This window comes from Protobothrops mucrosquamatus, unplaced genomic scaffold (assembly GCF_001527695.2).
Source record: "Protobothrops mucrosquamatus isolate PMUCROS unplaced genomic scaffold, P.Mucros_1.0 scaffold2319, whole genome shotgun sequence".
Taxonomy (NCBI): domain Eukaryota; kingdom Metazoa; phylum Chordata; class Lepidosauria; order Squamata; family Viperidae; genus Protobothrops; species Protobothrops mucrosquamatus.
The window spans coordinates 16,112-40,520 of NW_015388403.1; the positions used below are offsets into that span (position 1 = coordinate 16,112).

The following is a 24,409-nucleotide window of genomic DNA, read 5'->3' on the forward strand; positions in this document are numbered from 1 at the left end:
CCGCCTGGATGATCTGCGGTGGGCTGTGAAGACGGTGGGTGGCCCTGCAGGCAGATGGGGAGGGTGGGGCAGGGCTGGAGTGGGCGGGTGGGTGGGGACAGGGACAGAGAGGGCGGGCCAGGATGGTTTTTGGGCACTCGGTCTCTAAAAGGTTCGCTATCACTGCGGCCTATACCAGGGGAGGGCAACCTCAACTCTTTTATGACTCATGGACTTCAACTCCCAGAATTCCTCAGTCAGCATAGCTGACTCAGGAATTCTGGAAGTTAAAGTCATGAGTCATAAAAGAGCCGAGCTTGCCTACCCCTGGCCTATCCCATTTCAGACAAGTGGCTGTCCAGTCTCTTCTTAAAAGCCTCCAGTGATGGAGCACCCACATCCATTCTGAAGATAAAGCCGTTCCTGCCTGTGGTACCCCCCACCCACGCGACACTGCAACAGTTGACAGTCCAAGGACAGATTGTCGGTCCCGCTCATTCAGCGCCATTGTTAACATTGAACAGTTACTGAACAAGCAGTCCTAACCTGAGGACTAGCTGTACACCCCAGAGCTTACTAGCACCGATGACGTTACTTAGTGTGAGTAATGAAACGTCTGCAAGAAAACAAGCGAGCTCAAGAGGGCACACCAGAGAATCCACACTTAGGAGTGCCCCATTTACAAAAAAAAGTTTTAGCAAGCAGACCTCTTATCACCAAATACCAGAGATCTTGCCTAGGGGAGAAACCAAGCTCAGCCTGTAGAGAAAAAAAACTTCCATTTGAAATCAAAAGTTATTCCATTCCTGCCCAGGGGATAAATCACCTTCCCCCAGTGCAGTATATATTTTGAGTGGCAGGTCTTCCCTTACCAAACACATCCAAAGCCATACAGGTGAGAAACTGTACAGGTGTTACGAGCGTGCGAAAAGCTTCATTTCTTAGCACAGATTGTTGAAAAGGCGAATGAGTGCCTTCTACAAATGCAGCAGGAAGAGTTCACTAACCCCCTTGTTCTCAGAAATGGAAAACTGAGGTGTGAATGCAGCCACAGGGGCGCTCATGTAGAAAAGGATGGTGCAAATTCAAACAAGCAGAACTAGATTTAGTTGGCGCTCAACTCTTTAAGAACTACATTTTTTTAAAAAAAAGAGTGGCTCCGTATAATACATTCATTCTTTTGGGCCAGAAATTAAGATGAAACTGCCAAGTGGAAAATATGGAAATGGTTTAGGAACAGGGATGTCCAACCTTGACAACTTTTAAGACCTGGGGACTTCAACTCGCAGAATTCTCAGCCACCCATGTTGGCTGGGGAATTCTGGAAGTTTAATAATAATAATAATAATAATAATAATAATAATGATGATGATGATGATGATGATGATGATGATGATGATGGTGGTGGTGGTGGTGGTGGTGGTGGAAGGGACCTTGGTGGTCTTCTAGTCCAACCCCCTGCTCAAGCAGGAAACCCTATACCAGTGATAGCGAACCTTTTAGAGACTGAGTGCCCAAACTGCAACCCAAAGCCCACTTATGCATCGTCGAGTGCTGGGTGGGTGTGGCCCATTGCCTTGGTGTGGCCCATTGCGTGGCCATGGCTGCGGTGATAACGGCAGACTGGGTGGGACTAAAAAGTTCAATCAATTCCAACTTTGCAAGATCTTTTTTTTCCCGTGAGAAGTTGAAATTGACCGATTGAAGCTTTTTTTTTTTTTGCACACAGCGGTGGAGGCCTAAACCGAAAAGGTTTTATAAAACCCAGCTGAAGGCCTAGGAATGGGGCCACGGCGCGCGTGCCCAGAGAGGGCTCTGAGTGCCGCCTCTGGCACCCGCGCCATAGGTTCGCCACCACTGCCCTATACCATTTCAGAGAAATGGCTGTCCAGTTTCTTCTTAAAAACTTCCAGTGTTGGAGCATTCACCGCTTCTGGAGGCAGGTTGTTCCATTGGTTAATTGTTCTAACTGTCAGGAAGTTTGTCCTTAGTTCTAAGTTGCTTCTCTCCTTGATTAGTTTCCATCCGTTGCTTCTTGTCCTGCCTTCAGGTGCTTTGGAAAACAGCTTGACTCCCTCTTCTTTGTGGCAGCCCCTGAGATATTGGAACACTGCTATCATGTCCCTCCTCGTCCTCTTCATTAAACTAGACATACCCAATTCCAGCAACCGCTCTTTATATGTTTTAGCCTCCAGTCCCCTAATCATCTTTGTTGCTCTTCTCTGTACTCTTTCTAGAGTCTCAACATCTTTTTTACATCATGGTGACCAAAACTGGGTGCAGTATTCCAAGTGTGGCCTTACCAAGGCATTGTAAAGTGGCATTAAAGTTGTCAAGGTTGGACAAACGTGATTTAGAAGTATCTAACTAACCCTGTTGAAAGATTTCCAGTTTAAAAATAATCCGAAAGCCTGGCCTTAGATTTTGAAAATATAGTTATTAAACTCCTTGTAATTCCTAAAAAAATGAAATAAAAATAAAATAAAATAAAAATAAAAAGGACTTGTCATTTATTTATTTTTTTAAAGAAAACCTTCAGGTCCTAATTCAGCTGTCTTTCAGGGGCTAAAATTTGCCTGGAGGAAAAATATTTGAAACACGATTTCCAAACTTTATGAAGGCGTGTACAATTATTAAAATACCTGTATAAATTTGCTTGGAGGAAAAATATTTGAAACACGATTTCCAAACTTCATGAAGGCGTGTACGATTATTAAAATAACTGTATAACTTTTGATCCTTTCATCTTTTTCCTTTAAAACAGTCCCTGCCTGGATTAGATGAGATTGATTACATAGAAAGTTTAGATGCATAATCCTTACAGACTGAAAACGTACAGCAGGGGTCTTCAAACGTGGCCCTTTTATGACTTGTGGACTTCAGCTCCCAGAATGCCTGGCTGAGGAGTTCTGGGAGCTGAAGTTCACAAGTCATAAAAGGGCCACGTTTGAAGACCCCTGAGTTACAGAAACTAAGTTTATTTGGTACTATGGCCAGAGCTAAAGCACAGGAGGGCAAGTTTGCTTTTGCATTAAATTCCCAGGTCCCAGAACTGCCATCTTGACTATCCACCCTGCTTCAATCATCACGTTACCTCTGAATTCCCCACTCTTAACTTCCCTTTGGATTTGGTTGCCATGTCTTTGTATTTTTTTCACCTTGCTGTTCCACAAAGAAATCGCTTTCGCTTCCAAGCTTTATTATCTAGTATAAGCAAAGAGTTCCTTTATTCAAATGCTACCAAAGATCCCTTCTTTAATAATAAGCCTGATCGTTCCACCTCTTAGCACCATACAATGGCGTCTCCACACTACAGGGAAGCTGCCTCCCATGACATCCTACTTTTTGTTGTTGTTGTTCCAAGAGCTAAACACCAAAATTCATTTGGATTTGCAGACACACATAGGCAAGGACACAAGCTAACCAAGGCAGCTACGTTACTGTGTTTTCCCCGAAAATAAGACCCGGTCTTTTTTCTTTTTTTTTTGCCTCCAAAAGAGGTACCAGGTCTTATTTTAAAGCAGGGGTGTCAAACTGCTGGCCTGCGGTCCAGATGCGTCATCTGGATGCCGCGCCCACCCCATTGCGGGCAATGGCAAAACTGTCCCGATACATTGCATGACGTCACGTGACATCACAAGTTTGACATGTCTGTTTTAAAGGGTGTCTTTTCCACGGTCTCAACTCGTGGCGGCACCAACAGTCCCGCCCAGCCGACCCGCTTCTTCTGCAGCCGAAGGAGCAGCTTCATTCTGCAGCTGAGAATGCTGCTCCGGCCTGCATTTCGCAGAGGCCTTTCCGGAAAGGCCTCTGCAGCCGAGAAACGAGCTACGGATTGAATGCGTATGTCAGGTCCCCAAATCCTTATTGTCTCCCTTCCACATATATATTCCTGTGCTTTGCTTTGGGGCCTGCTATTTAGCTTGGGGGGAGGGGAGATATTTGCTTTTGCTTTCCTTCTTCTACCTCTATCCACTTGGGAAAGGAATGCGTCTCCCTGGGAGACGGTTACAGAGAAATGAAAGCTGGAGAAGGCCTTGAGACGGGCACCAACCGTACTAGTTACCCTTCGTTGTACCACCTGTGGATTGGCTGGATTTCAAACGGACATTATGACTTCGGTGGGAGGAGGAATATTGCTGGTTTGTTTATATCAGTGATGGTGAACCTTTTAGAGACTGAGTGCCCAAACTGCAACCCAAAACCCACTTATGCATCGTCGAGTGCCGGGTGGGTGTGGCCCATTGGCTGGGCATGGCCAATTGGGTGGGCGTAGCTGCGGTGGTAACAGCAGACTGGGTGGGACTAAAAAGTTCAATCAATCAATTTCAACTTTGCAAGATCTTTTTTTTTCCCACGAGAAATTGAAATTGACTGATTGAACCTTTTTTTTTTTGCACACGGCGGAGGCCTAAAGCGAAAAGGTTTTATAAAACCCAGCTAAAGGTATAGGACTGGAGCGAGGGTGCGTATGCCCACAGAGAGGGCTCTGAGCGCCGCCTCTGGCACCCGTGCCATAGGTTCTCCACCACTGGTTTATATCGTTCAAGCGGGATTTTCCTCAGATCTCACCTTGACTTCCCTACTGTCACTGACCCCAAATAAAAGCTTCCTTTTGAGACAATGCCTGTTTCAAGAGTTCTGCTTTCTTGGGTGGTTAGCTGAGGTGGGTCCTTACAGCATAGCTCGGTTCTCCGCTGCAGAGGCCTTGCCGGAAAGGCCTCTGACTGCGAAATGCAGATCGGGGGACGCCGCAGAAGTGGGCCGGTGAGGAGAGACAGGTGTCGATTCAAGGGAGGCCTGGTAAGTAGGTGCAGGGTGCATAGGGCAGCTCCGCCCTCCCACACCCGCCCTAGCTTGACTTTTAGGCCTACGCCTCACCCCAAAACCAGGGCTTATTTTGGGGGTAGGGCTTATATTAGCCCCACACACACAAAAATCAAGCCAGGGCTTATTTTCGGGGTAGGTCTTACTTTCGGGGAAACACGGTATATACTTGGGATGGAACGTTGCCTGGAGTCACAGGAGGGGGGGGCTTGATTGATGCCAGGCCCCACAACAACCCAGGGTGTTAATTCTGAGGGTTTCTTTATTGCTGTTCACCTACGGACAGAACCTTGCTAGATTTAAGCTACTACAGGTAGTCCTCAATTTACGACCTCAACCGAGCCCAAAATTTATGCTGTTCAGTGAGAAATTTGTGAAGTGAGTTTTGCCCCACGTCACAACTTTCCTCACCATATTTGTTAAGTGAATCGTTGCAGTTCTTAAATTAGTAACCCGGTTGTTGAGTGAATCGGGCTTCCCCATTGACTTGGCTTGTCAGAAGGTCACAAAAGGGGATCCTGTGATTGTGGGACCGAGAAACCATCATAAATGTGAGTCAGCTGTCAATCATCCAAGTGTAAATCACATGACCACAGAGATGCTGCAACGGTCAAGTGTGAAAAACGGTCATAAGTCGCTTTTTTCATAAGTAACTTTGCTCATTAAATGAACTGTTGTAAGTTGAGGACTACCTGTATTTGCATAACTATAGATATACAGGTAGTCCTTGACTTACAGCCATAATTGAGCTAAACATTACCGTTGCTAAGCTAGACAGTTGTTAAATGAATTCTGCCACAGTTGTTAAGTTAATCAGCAACGTATGGAAACTAACCAAGGAGAGAAGCAACTTAGAACTAAGGAGAAACTTCCTGACAGTTAGAACAATTAACCAGTGGAACAACCTGCCTCCAGAAGTGGTGAATGCGCCAACACTGGAAGTTTTTAAGGAGAGACTGGACAGCCATTTCTCCGAAATGGTTTAGGGTTTTCTGCCTGAGCAGGGGATTGGACTAGATGACCTCCAAGGTCCCTTCCATTATTATTATTATTATTATTATTATTATTATTATTATCATTATTATCATCATCATCATTACTTATTATCACTGTGTGTGAACCCGGATGTTGGGAGCGGGGTGATTTCTTTACTCATGCGGGTTCTGCCATGATCCTGGGGGGAGGGGGGAGCTATGGGTGCTACAATGCATCCTCTCCGCTTTCCTCTATCTGCCTGCTCTTTGATCTATTTTCCTTGATGTCGGCCTGGGGTAAGAATGGAATATTAAATGTTAAACTTAAATATTAATGGGAAACTAAAAATTGGGAAAAACTAATTAGAACATTGATTGTCTATAAAGATTGAATGTTAAAATAACCAGGATATGTACAAACTAAAAATTATTGATAAATGGAAGAAAGTTATTTTTATTTAACTGATATAATAAGAATTGTATTAGTTTAAACATGAGACAGTAAACACTAAGGGGAAAAGAGAGGAAATACTTCATGTAGTACTTCATGAGACTTGTACTAAAGATACTTGTATGTTATTGAATTATTAACTAAGCTGCCACGTTGCTTTTTAAATATTTAAATGTAAAATTAGAAAATCAATAAAACCCCATTCTCACAGTGGATTCACACCTGGGGATCGGGCCATTTGAACTGGCCGGTTGGATTATTGGGGCGGGGTTTGCCAGTTACTCTTTTAACCTATTGATTCGTGAGGGAAACTCTCAGACCCTGCCTTTTAATGTCTGCTGTCAACGTCTCCTAATAAAAGTTCCTTTTGGAGTAAAAGGCGAAAGATTTATACGATCTGGAGAGAAACCGGAGTTTTGACTTATTAGAGGGGATTTCATATTATTAATTAGAGGGCTAAAGGGAGAAGTTGAGATAAGGAGAATTCTGGTCATTAGATTTAAAATACTTGGAAATTAGTTGAAAAATTAGTTGAAAAATTAGACCTAAAAAGAAAAAGAAAATTGTTATGAATATGTTTGATTTATTGATTAACCCAGGTAGTATACATAATGGTTTTGATTTATTAAAGGGGATGTTGTATTATTAAGTAGATGATTTAATATGGTGGGAAATAGATAACTTTTAGGAAATAGAGCAAGATTACATTTAAATAGATAAAATGTGTATTTTGGATAGTAGATTTTGTTATGAATTGAGATAAGGGAAATCTTGGTTACCTAAGGCTTGAAAATTATAAATATCAAAGGTTAAATTGGGATATTGATGAGAAATTAAAAATTGGGTAAAAATTAATAACAGGATATGGATTGTTTATGAAGATTGAATGTAATTAAGATACGTATAAAATTTATTGATAAATGTAATAATGATGTTTCTATTGAGTTGATATAATAAGAACTGTAGTAGCTTGAATATGAGACAGTAAATGTTAAGGGAAAAAGAGAAAAAATATTTGATGTTGTAACTTGAGATTTGTGCTAAAGATTTTGTTATCGAACTATTGATTAACCCAGTCACCACGTTGCTTTTTAAATATTTAAATGGAAAATTGGAAAATTAATAAAATATTATTTTTTAAAAAAAGTTCCTTTTGGAGTGAAGCTGTTCCAGGAGTTCTGCTTTCTTGGGAAGAGGGATTGAGGCAGGTCCTTACACACTGCAGTTAAGTTAGTAACACAGTTGTAATGTGAATCTGGCTTCCCCGTTGACTTTGCTTGTCAGAAGATTGCAAAAGGGGATCCCACGACCACGGGGACACGGCAACCATCATAAATATGAGTCAGTTGCCAAGCAGCTGAATTTTGATCACGTGACCCTGGGGATGCTGCAATGGTTGTGAGAATAAAAAAAGGTCATGTCCCCGTTGTAACGTTGAACAATCACTAAACGAATGGTTATAAGTTGAGGACTACCTGTACTGTGAACCGCTAGGGAGGGGCCGTCTTAGCCCTCTTCCTGCCTGCCAGTCATTCCAAGCTCCGCTGCCTCTTTGCCCTCTGGGAAGCAGCCCCTCCCTCATGGGGCTCCAGACTACATTCCACTACAGTAGTGTTGCTAACCACGTTTTGAATGGTGCTCCCTTATCAAGGAATGTTTCTCAATTGTTTCTAAACTTCCTAAGAAGCTACCTAAGCCCCCCTCACTTTCAACCCCTGAAGGAATCTAGATCCCAATTCAATTGTAAAATAAATTCTAACTAGACACTATTCAGTGTAACAGACCAGGAGAGATCCAAACCTCTTGGTCAGGAGTCTTCAAACGTGGCCCTTTTGTGACTTGTGGACTTCAACTCCCAGAATTCCTCAGCCAGCGTGCCTGGCTGAGGAATTCTGGGAGTTGAAGTCCACAAGTCATAAAAGGGCCAAGTTTGAAGAGCCCCGCTCTTGGTGGACCCTTTGAGTAGTACATGAGTGTTAGAAAAAAAAGACACTGAAGTCCTTTGCTGGACTTGGTGATTTCTGGGACTCCTGCAATAAAATTGGGAGCTTAGTAGAGCCCCACTGAATTTCTCTCCAAGTAAGTGTATGCAGGAGAAGTGCAGCTTAGAGACTGTATCTCTCTGTGGCTCCTCCCTTCTCATTCTGCTGGGGAGTTTTCCAATAGCATCTGGAAACGCTGCTGATGGATCCCGGATCAGAGGCATAAGACAGGCTCGTCATGTAGCAAATCCTGTGTTTGATCTCTCCAGGTAGGGCAGAGTGAATGACACCTGCCCACTAAGTGCTTCTTCCCACTGACTCAATGGGCCGAGGGTCTACTGTAGCATAAGGCAGCTTTCCGCGTGGCCACACGTTTGGGTTTTAACATTTTGCCCCCGTTCCAAGCAGGCCTCTGGTGGCTTCTCTGGAGTGAATTCTCTTGTGCCTCCGGAGAGAAGCTTTATGACCAAAATCCTGCCCACAGTCGGAGCACTTGTACGGCTTTTCTCCCGTGTGGACCCGCCGGTGATTGACCAGGTTTGAGTTCGTGCTGAATTTCTGCCCGCAATCCGAGCACTGGTACGGCTTCTCGCCCGTGTGGACCCTCTTGTGGTTGACCAAGTTGGAGCTGGTGCTGAAGCTCTTCCCGCAGTCGGCACACTCGAAGGGTTTCTCTCCCGTGTGGGTCCTCTCGTGGATGAGGAGCTTGGATCGGCTGATGAAGCTCTTCCGGCAGTAGCTACACTGGTGGCTTTCTTCGCCGGCTGGCGCTTTCTTCCCCGTGTGCAGCCGCTCGTGCTTCCGAAGGTAAGAGCTCGAGATGAAGCTTTTCCCGCACTCGGGACACTCGTAGGGCTTCTCCCCGGTGTGGATGCGCCTGTGGATGATGAGATCGGCCTTCTGGTTGAAGCTTTTCCCGCACTCGGGACACTCGTACGGCTTCTCTCCGGTGTGCGTCCGAATGTGGATGACCAACTGCGGCCGGTGAACAAAACTCTGCCCACATTCAGAGCACTTGTAGGGCTTCTCCCCGGTGTGCACCCGCTTGTGGGTGATGAGGTTGGAGCTTGAGGTGAAGCTTTTGCCACACATGGGGCACTCGTAGGGCTTCTCCCCTGTGTGGGTCCTCTCGTGCACGATGAGCGAGGCCTTGTCGCTGAAGCTCCTGCCGCACTCGGGACACCGGTATGGCTTCTCCCCCGTGTGCACCCGGGTGTGTTTCATCAGGTTGCAGTTGGTGCTGAAGCATTTCCCACATTCTGAGCACTTGTACGGCTTCTCGCCCGTGTGGGTCCTCTCGTGGATGATCATATGCGCGCTGTTATTAGAGATCTTCCCACAGTAGGTGCACGTGTAGAGTTTCTGCACTTTCCGGTTCGGAGGAAACTCAAAACCATGGTTCAGAACCGTCCCCCAACTGGGGGAACCCGTAATCTTTCTCCTTCCCTTCTGGCCTCCCCGCGGGAAGGTGTTTTCTCGTAAACTTCCCTCGTGGAAAAAAGCTGGGATTCCTGATGGGTTTTCCTGGTGGATTTCTTGGCGAGGCTCACTTCCTGCCATCTCTTCCAGTCCACAGACCTGATATAACTTCCCGTTGAGTCTTGCCAAGGACAATCCACTGATGCCTACTTGCGGGCGTCTTTCAAAGGGAAAGGTCTCCTCCTTGTTTTCGTAACCTTGGTCATTGCCTAGAGGTACAAATAGGAGAATCGTGACTAGTAAGAGAGTAGGGAAAATGACCTTGATGGAGAAATGCAACAGAGATTACCTAAAAGCAAAGGGAGCTAAAACATTTTTGAAGTCTAGAACGTCCAGATGACATTCAGAAGCAGCTCAGACAAGCACCTTCCTAATTCAGAGGATTATAAGAGGGGAGACAAGGCGCAGGACAAACAGACTTGCAAGATTCTGTTATTATAGCTCACGGGTTGGCAACCAACAGCTCTGGAGCTGCATGCAGCTCTTTGAGCCTTCTCCTGCAGCTCCCAGCCTTCTCCGCCATTTGCAGAGAGAGAGAGAGAGAGAGAGACAGACAGACAGACAGACAGACAGACAGACAGACAGACAGACAGACAGAGAGGCACTTGCACTTCCCTTCTCTCTCTCTCTCTCTCTCTCTCTCTCTCTCTCTCTCTGTGTGTGTGTGTGTGTGTGTGTAAAAAAGGGAATGGCCTCACGCTGTCCTCCAACAAGCTGACAAGCTTATTGTACAGGGCTCCTCCCTTTGCTGAGTCTCAGCAGGAAGCAGAAGAAAGCAGGAAGCAGCAACTCTGTCTCTCACTCACACACACACACACTCACACTGAGTGGGGGAAGAGGACTGGCAGACCAAGGGCAGGAGAGAGTCAGCCCAATAAAAATGTGTGTCAGCTTGTTGGAGGACAGCGTGAAGCCAGCTTGCCAGGTGAGCAGAAGATCGGAGAGAGGGAGAGAGAGAGAGGGAGGGGAGAGAGAGCGAGGAAAACAAAGAGAGGGAGGGAGAGAGAACTCATGCACAGCAGCCTCTATTTCTTTTTAATTAAACTCTTCAGTCAACCTCTCCCCCTCCCGTGCATGTGCATGTGCAACTTTTGCGGCTCCCAGTGTTTTCTTTTCTCTGGGAAACGGGTTCAAGTGGCTCTTTGAGTGTTTAAGATTGCCGACCCCTGTTATAGCTGTTCTCAATAATTTTAATCTTAGCCTTGCTGTGGCATTGATTTGGTGATCTGGTCTATCTAGTGGGGCTGACTGTCACGGTTCCGATAGATGAGACCAATTAAAGCAGAACTCCGAGGCTTGAGTTTTCCTCTAAGAACATGTTTATTGGCTACAACGCATTGGCATGGTTAAAAGTGAAACCAAGACTAAAGTTCCCTCCAAAAAAGTAACAGTACTGTATTACAAAGTTAAACTTCCCACCCCAGAAACTATGGCAATCAACTTCGTTTCCCAACAGAATAATTTGGCGGGCTTTCTAACATTGGCTCAGCCCCCAGTCTAACGAAAAGAAATGACCTTGGTTCCCACGGGTCAGAGAATTGTTTAGACTAGCTTAAAACTCCCCATTCCTCCCCGCCCCCAATCTTGTGGCAACCGAAAACAAGCAAGATGGCTTCAGCCAGGTTCGTTGCAGAGTTGACACTGATATAATTTGATGTGGTGGAATGTGGTCTGGAGTCCCAGGAGGGAGGGGCTGCTACCCAGAGGACAATGAGGCAGCGGACCTTGGGATGTCTGTTAGGCAGGAAGAGGGCTAAGACGGCCACTCCCTAGCAGTTCACAGATTATATATCTATAGTTATGCTGATAGTTGCTGGAGTCTGGCAAGATTCTGTCTGTTGGTGAACGACAATAGAGAAACTACTCAGAAGTAGCTCCAAGGGTCATTCTTGGTTCTTGGGGCCTGACATCGGGCTGCTTATTGTAGAGTTACAGAATAAATACAGCTTCATAACTTAGCCAGAAACACTGCATCCCCAAGGACCAAATACATTCAACTCTCTAAGGGAGATACTATCTGAGGGACCGTTTCTTCCCAGTTACATCAGCCCACTCCATTAGATCATGGAAAGAAAGCACGCTGCAGATGCCATCGGCTAGGCCAGGGGTCTGCAACCTTGACAACTTTTAAGACTTGTGGACTTCAGCTCCCAGAATTCCTCAGCCAGCATGGCTGGCTGAGGAATTCTGGGAGCTGAAGTCCACAAGTCTTAAAAGTTGTCAAGGTTGCACACCCTAGGCTAGGCCCTACGTTGGATAGGTCCCAGGAGGTGTGCCTTCTCTGCTGCAGCCCCTGCCTTAGGGAACATCCTTTCCCCTGAAATTAGATCGGTCTCATCCTTTATGGCCATTCGCAAGGCCCTCAAGATCTGGTTTTGCTGCAGGGCTGGGGCTCCCAGGGGATCAGAAATCTGTCCCCCCCGTGGCTCCAAAAACAGGTCGCCAAAGGGTGATTACATGACCCCGAGGCACCGCAACCATCATAAACCCATGCCAGTTGCCGAGCCTCTAAATTTTGATCACGTGATTGTGGAGATTCTGCAACGGTCATTAAGTGTTAAAAAAAAGGGCCGTGGCCCTTTTTTCAGTGCCACTGTAACTTTGAACGGTCACTAAACGAATGGTTTTAAGGTGAGGACTATCTGTAATTTCTTTATAACGTTCTTCGGGGCTGGAAAGAGTAAAAATGGGGGTGAGGGGGTGGGAGGACAAGACCTTACCTAAATAACTGGCTTCTTCATCACTCTCTTCCTCGGCCTCAGCAGAGTGATGGCTGTTCACTGCTTCTGATCGGACCTCCTCTGATTTAGCAGAATTAATAGCAGGGACTTCTTCTCCCGGACAGGAATCCTGCAAACAGTAACCAAGTTTTAATGCCAGCTTAAATCTTCACAGACTTCTGAGCTACAGTTTGTTTTGATCGTGGCTGGTAGACTTCACCTCTAGCTAAGCCATGATTTACAACCACAGAGTCTAGGTCAGTGGTGGCGAACCTATGGCATGGGTGGCAGAGGCGGCACTCAGAGCCCTCTCTGTGGGCACGCGTGCCGTCGCCCCAGTCCTAGGCCTTCAGCTGGGTTTTATAAAACCTTTTCGCTTTAGGTCTCTGCCGCCGTGTACAAAAAAAAGGTTCAATCAATCAGTCAATTTCAACTTCTCGCAGGAAAAAAAAAGATCTTCCAAAGTTGGAATTGATTGAACTTTTTAGTCCCACCCAATCTGCCGTTACCACCACAGCCACGCCCACCCAATGGGCCATGCCCACCCAATGGGCCACACCCAGCCAATGGGCCACACCCACCCGGCACCCGACGATGCATAAGTGGGTTTTGGGTTGCAGTTTGGGCACTCGGTCTCTAAAAGGTTCGCCATCACTGGTCTAGGTTCCCTAAACACCTTGAATTAGCCCAACTGTTGTGATTCCTCGCCAGTCAGTGGACCCGGCAGCTGAGTCTGAGGAATCAGAGGAGGAGGAGGGGCCTGGAGTGACATCAGAGTCAGAGGAAGGCTCTGAGGAGCTCCAAGACTTACAGTCTGATGAGGAGCCTGGCCCCTCTACTCGCACTCAGGCTGAGACACAGCTGTGCTGGGAGCCTGAGTTGGACAGTGATGAATCACAGCTGGGAGAAATCCAGGATGCACGAAAACGCCGGCAAGCAAAGAGAGTAGGACAGAGGAATGCAATGGGGTGGCTCCAAAGGCAAAGGAGAAGGCATTAGGAAGCCACGCCTTGGCTGAATAATAAAAGGGAATGTGTGGGAAGGTTCATGTTGAGGATCGAGTTTCTGTGAACTGTGTTTGTTTGTTTTGGACTGATTCAGGTCTGTGAATAATAAAAGGGGATGGTTTTTTCCCTTGGTTCCAGCCTGTTTGTTTGGAAGAGGGATTTCCCCTTGTGAGCTTAACAAGGACTCACCTAGGCTAGGACAGAACATTAACTTCCTGAGATCTGACTGTTAAAAGTTTTAAGAATGAAATGGCAGAGATACCAGGCGGTCCTCAGCTTGACGACCACAGGGGAGCACAACATTTCTGTTGCTAAGTGAGACACTTGTTAAGTGACTTTTGCCCCCTTTTACATCCTTTCTTGCCCCAGTGGTTAAGTTAGTAACGCGGTGGTTCAACAAATCCGGCCTCCCCGTTGACTTTGCTTGTCAGAAGGTCGCAAAAGGGGATCGTCACGTGACCCCGGGACATAAATAGGAGTCAGCTGCCAATCATCTGAATTTTGATCCACGTGACCATGGAGATGGTGCGATGATTGTTAAGTGTGAAAGTGGTCCTAAGTCATTGTAACTTCAAATAGTTGCATATGTGAATGGTTGGACACTACAACCGTCATAAATGTGAGACAATTGTCAAGAGTCTGAGTTTGGATCACGTGACCGTGGGGATACTGCAACAGTCATAATTGTGAAAAACCGTCAAAGGTCACATTTTTTTGTTGTAACTTTGAATGGTCACTAAATACCACTTTACAATGCCTTGGTAAGGCCACGCTTGGAATACTGCATCCAGTTTTGGTCACCACGATGTAAAAAAGATGCTGAGACTCTGGAAAGAGTGCAGAGAAGAACAACAAAGATGATTAGGGGACTAGAGGCTAAAACATATAAGGAACGGTTGCTGGAATTGGGTACCGTATGTCTAGTTTAATGAAGAGAAGGACGAGTGGGGACATGATAGCAGTGTTCCAGTATCTCAGGGGCTGCCACAAAGAAGAGGGAGTCAAGCTATTCTCCAAAGCGCCTGAAGGCAGGACAAGAAGCAAGGGATGGAAAATAATCAAGGAGAGAAGCAACCTAGAACTAAGGAGAAACTTCCTGACAGTTAGAACAATTAACCAGTGGAACAACCTGCCTCCAGAAGCACTGGAGTTTTTAAGAAGAGATTGGACAGCCATTTGTCTGAAATGGTATAGGGCAGTGATGGTGAACCTTTTAGAGACCGAGTGCCGGTTGGGCGTGGTCCATTGGGTGGGCATGACCCATTGGGTGGGTGTGGCTACGGTGGTAACGGCAGACTGGGTGGGACTAATAAGTTCAATCAATCAGTTCCAACTTTGCGAGATCTTTTTTTCCGTGAGAAGTTGAAATTGATTGATTGAACCTTTTTTTTTTTTTGCACATGGCAGCGGAGGCCTAAAGCGAAAAGGTTTTATAAAACCCAGCTGAAGGCCTAGGACTGGGGCGATGGCGCGCATGCTCACAGAGAGGACTCTGCATGCCATCTGTGCCACGTGTGCCATAGGTTCGCCACCACGGGTATAGGGTTTCCTGCCTGAGCAGGATGTTGGGCTAGATGACCTCCAAGGTCCCTTCCAACATCATCATCATCATCATCATCATCATCATTATCATTATCATTATTATTATTATATGAACTGTTGTAAGTCGAGGACTACCTATATTGCTGGCATGAACATTCCTAAAATAGAAATAAATTGTTTCAGTCTGCACTCTTACACACAGCCCAGCCCCTCTGCATGTGCTGAGATTTATACCATTGCTTTATCCAAGATATTTTGGTCTATTTTGGACAATAAACTCTGAACTTCTAAACTCCAAAACCCGGCATTGTCAAATCTGACTCATGTTTGGGTAGGAAAGCATGAATTCCATTATAACCAGGAAATTATAAAGAGCTACATCAAAAAACAAACAAATAACCCACCATACCAGAGGAAAGGATTTATTAAGCCCACATAGTTGGGAAAGAGCAAAGAAGCAAAAATTATATAGGTTTCAGTCAGGGATTCTTAAGGCTTTTGCTGGGTAAATAGAGCCTCTTGGTAAATCTTGTTAATCTTGTGATTAATCTATGCTCATCTGGGTGCTGGTTGCTGATGGGGAGGTGCTGTGGTCTTTTCGTTCCTTTTTTGGCTTGTTGTCTCTTTTGCGTAGTATATAGATATTGTTTATGGCCGAGCTGAATGGCGAGATTTTGGAGTAAGATGAGTCAATCAACTCACCTCACATTTGAACTAAGAGGGATTCTCTGATGCTCTCTGAGCTTGCTTGTTTTCTTGCAGATGTTTCATTACACAAACTAGGTAACCTCATCAGTGCTGGTTAGAAGTGGGGTTTACTCTCATGATAGCACTGTTCCAATATCTCAGGGGTTGCCACAAAGAAGAGGGAGTCAAGCTATTTTCCAAGCCGCCTGAAGGCAGGACAAGAAGCAACGGATGGAAACTAATCAAGGAGAGAAGCAACCTAGAACTAAGGAGAAACTTCCTGACAGTGAGAACAATTAACCAGTGGAACAACCTGCCTCCAGAAGCGGTGAATGTGCCAACACTGGAAGTTTTTAAGAAGAGACTGGACAGCCAGTTGTCCGAAATGGTATAGGATTTCCTGCCTGAGCAGGGGGTTGGACTAGATGACCTCCAAGGTCCCTTCCAATTTTATCATCATCATCATCATCATCATCATCATCATCATCATCATCATCATCATCATCATCATCATCATCATCACTACTACTACTACTACTACTACTACTACTACTACTACTACTACTACTATTATTATTATTATTATTATTATTATTATTATTATTATTATTATTATTATTATTATTATTATTATTATTATGTTCTGGTGCCTTGTCCTGTCAGTGATGGTGTTACCTAGTTTGGGGTAATGAAACGTCTGCAAGAAAACGAACAAGCTCAGAGAGCACCAAGGACCCCCAATTTCAACCAGGAGCTACAAATGTTCTCCTTTATTGGTAACATTTGAACCGAGCCCCAGATAATTCAAGTTAATTTCCATTTTTAGGCAGAAAAAGCAAGGACTAATGGTAAGTAAACAGATCTAGCAACACAACACCGCCGATCGCAGAGTTTACATTGCTGTCAGCTTGAACCCCAGCTTACCTTCCCTTGCAGGCCATCAGCCTCCTGCATCCTCAGAAAGTAATCCTCTGCCAGGGCCACCGTCTGGGCACAGCTCCCGGGCTTGCCCTCCTTGATCCAGTCCTGCATAGCTGGAGGCAAAATGGCCAGGAATTGTTCCAGGACTAGCAGGTCCAGAATCTGCTTCTTGGTGCATCTCTCGGGCTTCAACCACTGCCAGCAGAGTTCCTGCAGCTGGAAAAAGCTCTCCTTGGGCCCTTCGGCCTCCAGGTAGCAGAAGTGCCTGAATTGCTGGCGCTCCGTTTCGAAGCCAAAAGCTTCTTCTGCCTCTAAAATTTCTTCCTTCACTCTCACGGAGGAGATAAGGTCTTGGCAATCTCCAGTGGGGTCTGGCAGAAGCCGGGATAGGCTCTTTCTCCCAGGCTTCTGATTCAGATCAGCGGTTTCCTTCAAGGAGGATCGGGAACCGTCCCCGGAGTGGGCAGGACTAGGTAACTGAGCGCGTTTCTTTCCAGAACGAGAGGGTTGCATTGCCTTCAGGAAATCCTGCCACTGAGCGTCCCAAGGCTGCTGGAGATTTTCTTCTGGCTCCTGCTTAATAAAACGGGAGTCTAGCCCAACCGAGAACCTTTGGATGGCCCCAAGCTGAACGGGATGAGAATTTTTCCGTCCTCTTTGAACTTTTCGTACCGGTCCCGGCTTCTCCATTTCTATCCCTGCCTGCTGGGAAAAGAAACGCAAGCTTCGTCAGTTCAAAATAAAACACGACAGGCGCACCTACAGGCAAGTCCTTGACTTACGACCACAATCGAGCCCGACGTTTCCGTCGCTAAGCAGGACAGTTGTTAGTTTTGTCCCATTTTACGACCATCCTGGCCACGATCGATAAGTGAATCAACTGCAGTTGTTACGTCAGCAACACGGTTGTTAAGTGAAGCTAGCTTTGCTTGTCAGAAGGTCGCAAAAGGTCATCACATGACCCTGGGACGCTGCAACCGTCATAACTATGAGCCAATTGCCAGGCATCTGAATAATAATAATAATAATAATAATAATAATAATAATAATAATAATAATAATAATAGTAAAGTTGGAAGGGACCTTGAAGGTCATCTAGTCCAACCCCCTGCTCAGGCAGGAAACCCTATACCATTTTGGACAAATGGCTGTCCAGAATTATGATCATGTGACTGTAACGGTTGTGTTAAAAACAGTCAAGAGATCACTTTTTTTTTTTACCATTGTTGTAACTTAAAACGGTCACTAAATGAATGGTTTAAGTCCAGGACTACCTGTATACACAATATTGCCCGCCCTCCCTTTCTCTCCATCACCCGAAAGTGTGTGGTGCTGAATTGGTGTAGGGAGATTCAGGTCCTAGTTCCCCCACCCACCACAGAAGCTCTCTGGGGCACTGAGCCAGTCTCTCCCTCTCAATCCAACCTACCTCACAGGGTTGTTGTGGGTGGGGGGAATAGAAAGGAGGGTACAAAGAATATTAATGAAAGACGGGGTGTAAATCAGAAGCAACCTAGAATTAAGGAGAAACCTCCCAACAGCGAGAACAATTAGCCAGTGGAACAGCTTTGCCTTCAGAGGTTGTGGGTGCTTCAACACTGGAGGATTTTAAGAAGAGACTGTCTGAAATGGGTTTAGGACAGTGTTTCTCAACCTTGACCATTTTAAGGCATGTGGACTTCAACTCCCAGAATTCCACAGCCAGCATTGCTGGCTGTGGAATTCTGGGAGTTGAAGTCCACATGCCTTAAAATGGTCAAGGTTGAGAAACACTGGTTTAGGATCTCCTGCTTGAGCAGGGGGCTGGACTAGACGACCTCCAAGGTCCCTTCCAGCTCTATTCTGACTGGGGGGAAAAAATGGAATCCGGTCCACAAAGGAGGGCTTAAAACTCACAGAAAACATTCCCTTATGGAGAGGATATTAGTGGCTCGTGAAAGAGCTTTCAAACACACCCTCCTTAATCGGGGCTCCTTCTGTTCCACGCGTTCCCGCCCAGTTCGTGCCCAAGCAAAAGCCCACTAACAAGTTTCGGGTGGGGGGGATCCTCGACCTTTGCAACAGGGCGGAGCAGCTTTAGAGAAAATTAAAGCCAAAGCATTCCTCCTTCCCCCTCCGAGCCCAAAACGGGGGGGGGGCGCTGCGTGGACTTGGCGGCCGAGAAAGCCCACCGATCACGCCACGCGCGTTTTTTTTTCTCTCTCTCTCTCTCTCTGCCCGCGAGTTGCGCTCGGAGCGCGCCTTCCTTGCTCGGCGCACCAAAGCCCGGCGATCGTCCGCCTTCCCCTCTTCCCACGGCCGGTGCCGGACCCCCGGCTCGGTGGGACAGGAAAGTGCAGCGATCCCGGAGCTCCCCCCACCCGCCGTTCGCTCCACGTTTCCTGTCTCTCTAAGCGCCGGAGCTCGCTGGCCGGCCCGTTTAACCATTGCAGCGCCGGGCGGGAAGATGCGCGGCAGCTCTCGGGAGCCTTTGAGCGTCCTTTTCCTTTCGCGCGAAGGCGGGGGGGGGGCGGAGGAAGCGAAAGGCTGTGTGTGTGTGTGTCTGTGTGTTTGTGTGTGCGTCTGTGTGTTTGTATAAAGCAGGGGTCCTCAACCTTGGCAACTTTAAGACTTGTGGACTTCAATTCCCAGAATTCCTCAGCCAGCTTTGCTGGCTGAGGAATTCTGGGAGTTGAAGTCCACAAGTCTTAAAGTTGCCAAGGTTGAGGACCCCTGGACTATAAAGGCAACAGTGTGCCCCCCACCTCCTCCCCACAGACCCATCTTTGGGTATTTTTTTTAAATAAAATTTTTATTGATTTTTGTAATTAAACAACAAATAATATGATGCATTTACGTACATAAACAGAAAAAAAAATAATCCAAGTCAATACATTTTCAGCTAGCAGGACTGGCCTAGGGGAAATTTTTAGCTGGGTTTTAAAATATTTTTAATTAATATAGGCCAATATTAATATCTTCTTTTAATTATGTTTTTAACTATAGTTACTTTGGTATTTTTGTATCTGTTTTATCAGGCTGTTAGCCGCCCTGAGTCCGCAAGGAGAAGGGTGGGATATAAATACAATAAAACTCAAACTCAAACTTTCAGAGACGTTCGGCAGTCCCCGCCTTGCCTCCGACCTCATCGACTTTCCTATCCTTCCTCCCTCTGACCCACAGCCTCTCCACCTTCCTCCTTACCACCTACCTACATCCCCTCTCCTTCCTAACCACCTCCTCGAGTGCAATTTGGGACACCAGCTGAGCGTCTCCCCATCTTTGGGTATTTTGAACTCACTCCCAGCTCTTCGAAGCGCTTGGAGCCTCACTTTTAAATCAGTGTTTTTCCAACCTGGCAATTTCTAAGACCTCCGGACTCTTCAACTCAAGTTGAGGCTGACGTCCACACACATCTTAATGTTGGCAAGGTTGAGAAATGCAGGCAGTCCTCGGCTTACGACCACAGTTGAGCCCAAGAATTTATGTGGCTAAGGGCGAAATTTGTTAAGCGAGTTTTGCCCCATTTTACGACTTTTATTTTTTGCCACGTTTGTTAAGTAAATCGCTGTGGTTATTAAATTAGTAACCCGGTTGTTAAAATCTGTTTCCCAGATTAATTTTAAACCTTTTGCCTGATCTTCAGTTCAGTTAATATTCTGTATATTTTCCCAATTCTTCCTTAACCTATATATTCATTTTCCTCACTTTCTTTTATAATCATTTCAAATTTTGTTAACTGTCTATCTTTTACCTCAAATTTTTCTTCCACTTGTATCCATTTCTCTAATTGTATTAAATTCAACCAATTTAATTTAGTATCTGATAACACATTAATTGTATTATATTCTTTATCTTGTTCTTCCAGTCTTCCCATTTATATATCTGATATTTTTTTTAATTTACTAATCCAATCTTTCAATTCAATCTTAGGAAATTTCTCCATTTCTACCACTGTTGTTAAAGGAGAAATTCCTGGCATTAACCAGTATGTCCATTTATTCCATAATTCTATCGAGTTTTTTAAAAAGGGATTTTTAATTCTCTTAACAATTTTTTAAATGGTTCATATCATAAAGCTTTGCTTATTTTTGCTCTCTTGCCTCCATTGCAATACACCTCCAGCAATCTTTGTATTTCCTTTAATTCTTGATCCAAAAACTTAATTGGGATCATCCAAAACAAATAATTTTTGATAAAACATAGCTGCTTTCTAACACCTACATGAAACCACTAAGGGAGGCCACCCATCCTATGATACCCCATTATGTATAGGTAGTCCTGGACATATATCGTTTTATTTAAAGACCATTTGAAGTTACAAAAGTGCTAAAATAGTGACTTATGACCATTTTTCACACTTACAACCATTACAGCATCCCCCTTGTCACGTGATCAAAATTATGACGTTTGGCAATTGACTCATATTTGTGAGTTTCAGTGTCCTGGGGTCATGTGATCTCCTTGGAGATCCTCCTGGACTCACGGCTCCTGCTTGAGATCATAGTTGGGGCTTTGCAGAGATTTATCTGGTGCGCCAACTGCGTCCTTTCCTAGACCAGGGAGGCCTTGCACAGGGCTCAATCATGCCTTGGTCACCTCCAGTTTGGATCACTGCCCTGGACCCCCCGGAAATTCTAACTGGTCCAGAATGCCCCAACACACAAAGTAATGAGGGCCCCTAGGTTGCCCATATCACATCTTTGTGGTGCGAGCTGCCACAGGCTTTGTTTCTTTACAGGTGTAATGGAGGATGCTGCTCATCACATTTAAAGCTATTTCTTTATTATAGCAGTTGCACTTGGAATTAATACACCACCCCACTGTGCTTTATAGCACTCTCGGGTTACAGTGTCAGCATATTCTCCCCAACAATCTGGCTTCTCATTTTACCGATCTCAGAAGGATGGAGGGCTGAGTTAACTTCGAGCCCCCTCAGGATCGAATTCCAGGCTGTGGGCAGAGTCAGCCAGCAATACTGCATTCTCACCACTGAGCCAACAGGACACCTGTCAGTAATGTTCCACTTTATTATTTCTGCATCTATCTGTTCTACCAGGTCAGATAGGGTGGGCATGCACCTAGCCCCTTCCCTTAACTATGGCCATCTGATAGGAGCTAGGAAGTGAGCCTTTTCCGCGGCAGATCCTGCCCTATGAGACACTCTTTCCCCTGAAGTATGGCAGGCCATTATCCTCCTAGTCTTCGTTAAAGCAAGGAAGATCTAATCCTGTTGTTAACTTCTCCAATTTAGCTCTTTGCAAGGAGAAAGATGACCACTTTTGAACAAGAATGCCACAAGGAAGGCCATAATAGGGCCAAGCGGCCTGGTTAATTTGGCATATATATTTTCTTAACAAATATATTTATGTGTAGAAATAGCTCAAGGCAGCAAACACACTTGATACAGATGCAAGCTCGCTTTCACTGTCCCAGCACAGCAGTCCCCCTTGACTCTGTGGAAGGGAAGGACCACACTGGGCCAGAGAAAGGAAGCTCAGATCTTCTCCCTCATGTTTGATACTAAAACACATCTGACTAAAAAGAATATGGCAAGAAATTAAAAGTTTAGTTTCTCAGCTGGGCTTCCAATTAGAGAAGAGAAATGAAATTCAACATTCCTCTACACACATCAAATTTTGCCTGTGTGATTTCTTGTGTCTGAAAAAGGCAGTATAATTTGTGAAACATTTTCCACAATCTGGGCATTTGAATGGTTTCTCTCCTGTGTGTAACCTTACATGATTCATAAGGCTGGTCCTACTACTGAGATCTTTCCCACAATCCGGACACTCATACGGCTTCTCTCCTGTGTGAGTCCTCTGGTGTATCACCAGCTCAGCATTCCATCTGAAATTTTTCCCACAATCTATACACTCATGCGGTTTCTCTCCCGTGTGATTCCTCTGGTGTATTACCAGGTAGGAATTCTGACTGAAACATTTCCCACAATCACGACATTTATATGATTTCTCTTCTATGTGAGTAGACTGATGTTTCACCATGTTATATTTCTGAGAGAAGCCCTTTCCACAATCTGGGCATTCATATGGTTTCTCTCCTGTGTGAGTTTTCTGGTGTCTAAACAGGTAGGAATTACAAGTGAAACCTCTTCCACACTCTGGGCACTCATACGGTTTCTCTCCTTTGTGAGTCATCTGATGATTAACCAGGTGGGAACTCTGACGGAAACCTTTCCCACAATCTGGACACTCAAATGGTTTCTCTCCTGTGTGAGTCCTCTGATGTCTAATCAGGTTGGCATTCCGAATGAAACTTTTCCCACAATCTGGACACTTATATGGTTTCTCTCCTGTGTGAGTCCTCTGATGATTAACCAGGTGGGAATTTCGAATGAAATTTTTCCCACAATCAGGACATTCATATAGTTTTTCTCCTCTGTGTATCCTCTGGTGTCCCACCAGGTAGGAATTCTGACTGAAACTTTTCCCACAATCCAGACACTTGAATGGTTTTTCTCCTGTGTGAGTTCTCTCATGTAAGACCAGATTGGAATTCTCACTGAATCTTTTTCCACAATGCAGACACTCATATGGTTTCTCTCCTGTGTGAGTTTTCTGGTGTCTAACCAGGTAGGAATTAAGCCTGAAACTTTTCCCACAATACAGACATTCATATGGTTTCTCTCCTGTGTGAGTCCCCTGGTGTCTAACCAGGCAGGAATTCCGAATGAAACTTTTCCCACAATCTGGACACTTATATGGTTTCTCTCCTGCGTGAGTCCTCTGATGTCTAACCAGGCTGGAATTTCGAAAGAATTTTTTCCCACAATCTGAACATTCATATGGGTTTTCTCCTGTGTGTATCCTCTGGTGTCCCACCAGGTAGGAATTTTGACTGAAACTTTCCCCACAATCCAGACACTTGAACGGTTTTTCTCCTGTATGAGTTCTCTCATGTATCACCAGGTTGGAATTCTCACTGAATCTTTTTCCACAACGCAGACACTCATATGGTTTCTCTCCTGTGTGAGTTTTCTGGTGTCTCACCAGTTTTGAATTCCCAGTGAAACTTTTCCCACAATCCAGACACTTATATGATTTCTCTGTTTGAGTCCTCTGGTGTATCACCAGGTTGGAATTATGACTGAAACTTTTCCCACAATACAGACATTCATATGATTTCTCTCCTGTGTGAGTCCTCTGGTGCTTTATCAGGCTGGAATTCTGACTGAGACTTTTCCCACAAAAAGGACATTCAAAGAGTTTCTCCCCATTGTGAGTCCTCATGTGTATGACGAGATGGGAACTCTGACTGAAACTTTTCCCACAATCCAAACATTGATATGGTTTATCTCCCGTGTGAGTTCTCCTGTGTATGTCAAGATGGCAATTCTGACTGAAACTTTTTCCACAATCCAAACATTGATATGGTTTATCTCCCGTGTGAGTCCACTGGTGCTTTACCAGGTTGGAATTCTGACTGAAACTTTTCCCACAAACAGGACATTCAAAGCGTTTCTCCCTAGTGTGAGTCCTCTTGTGTCTCACCAGATTGGTGTGCTTGCTAAATCTTTTTCCACACTGGGAGCACTGGTGGAGCTGCTCCTCCTGCATTGGTCCTTCCATGAATAATTGGAGTGCTGTTCTGAGTAAAGCTTTTGCCACTGTCCAAACATTTGCATGGGTTTTCAAGGGGTGGATGGACTCATGCAAAAAAAAGGTGTGATCTGCAATCCGTGTTTTTCCCAAAATAGGCAGTTGGTGGGATTTTTCCAACACTGATATTCTTGGATTCATGAGGAAGCCAAAAATATTTCTGATCCCTTGTCTGCCGGTGCTTTGATCCAAGACACTTTCCTTCCTTAAACGCTTTCATTAATGCCTTGTACTTTTTCATG

The 24,409-nt window shown here is 45.3% G+C and overlaps 1 protein-coding gene across 1 annotated transcript; it reads right to left on the bottom strand.

Annotated features, from left to right (window-relative positions):
- Positions 1 to 8,594: 8,594 nt before the first annotated feature.
- LOC107295361 (zinc finger protein 850-like) lies at positions 8,595 to 24,125 on the bottom strand. Its single transcript, XM_029285830.1, has 4 exons — positions 23,654 to 24,125; positions 22,285 to 23,572; positions 9,004 to 9,507; positions 8,595 to 8,901 (listed from the first exon to the last, which is right to left on the bottom strand). The coding sequence occupies exons 1-4, from the start codon at positions 24,123 to 24,125 to the stop codon at positions 8,595 to 8,597; spliced, it is 2,571 nt and encodes an 856-aa protein (XP_029141663.1).
- Positions 24,126 to 24,409: the final 284 nt, after the last annotated feature.

What these genes read in the sequence shown, in the direction of transcription:
- LOC107295361 (XM_029285830.1), bottom strand. Translation starts at nt 24,125, where the DNA reads ATGCAGGAGGAGCAGCTCCACCAGTGCTCCCAGTGTGGAAAAAGATTT. An exon ending in TTGTGGGAAAAGTTTCAGTC is followed by an intron (nt 23,573 to 23,653) that starts ATAATTCCAACC and finishes AAAGTTTCACTG; the next exon opens with GGAATTCAAAACTGGTGAGA. An exon ending in AGCCTTATGAATCATGTAAG is followed by an intron (nt 9,508 to 22,284) that starts GTTACACACAGG and finishes CATCCACGAGAG; the next exon opens with GACCCACACGGGCGAGAAGC.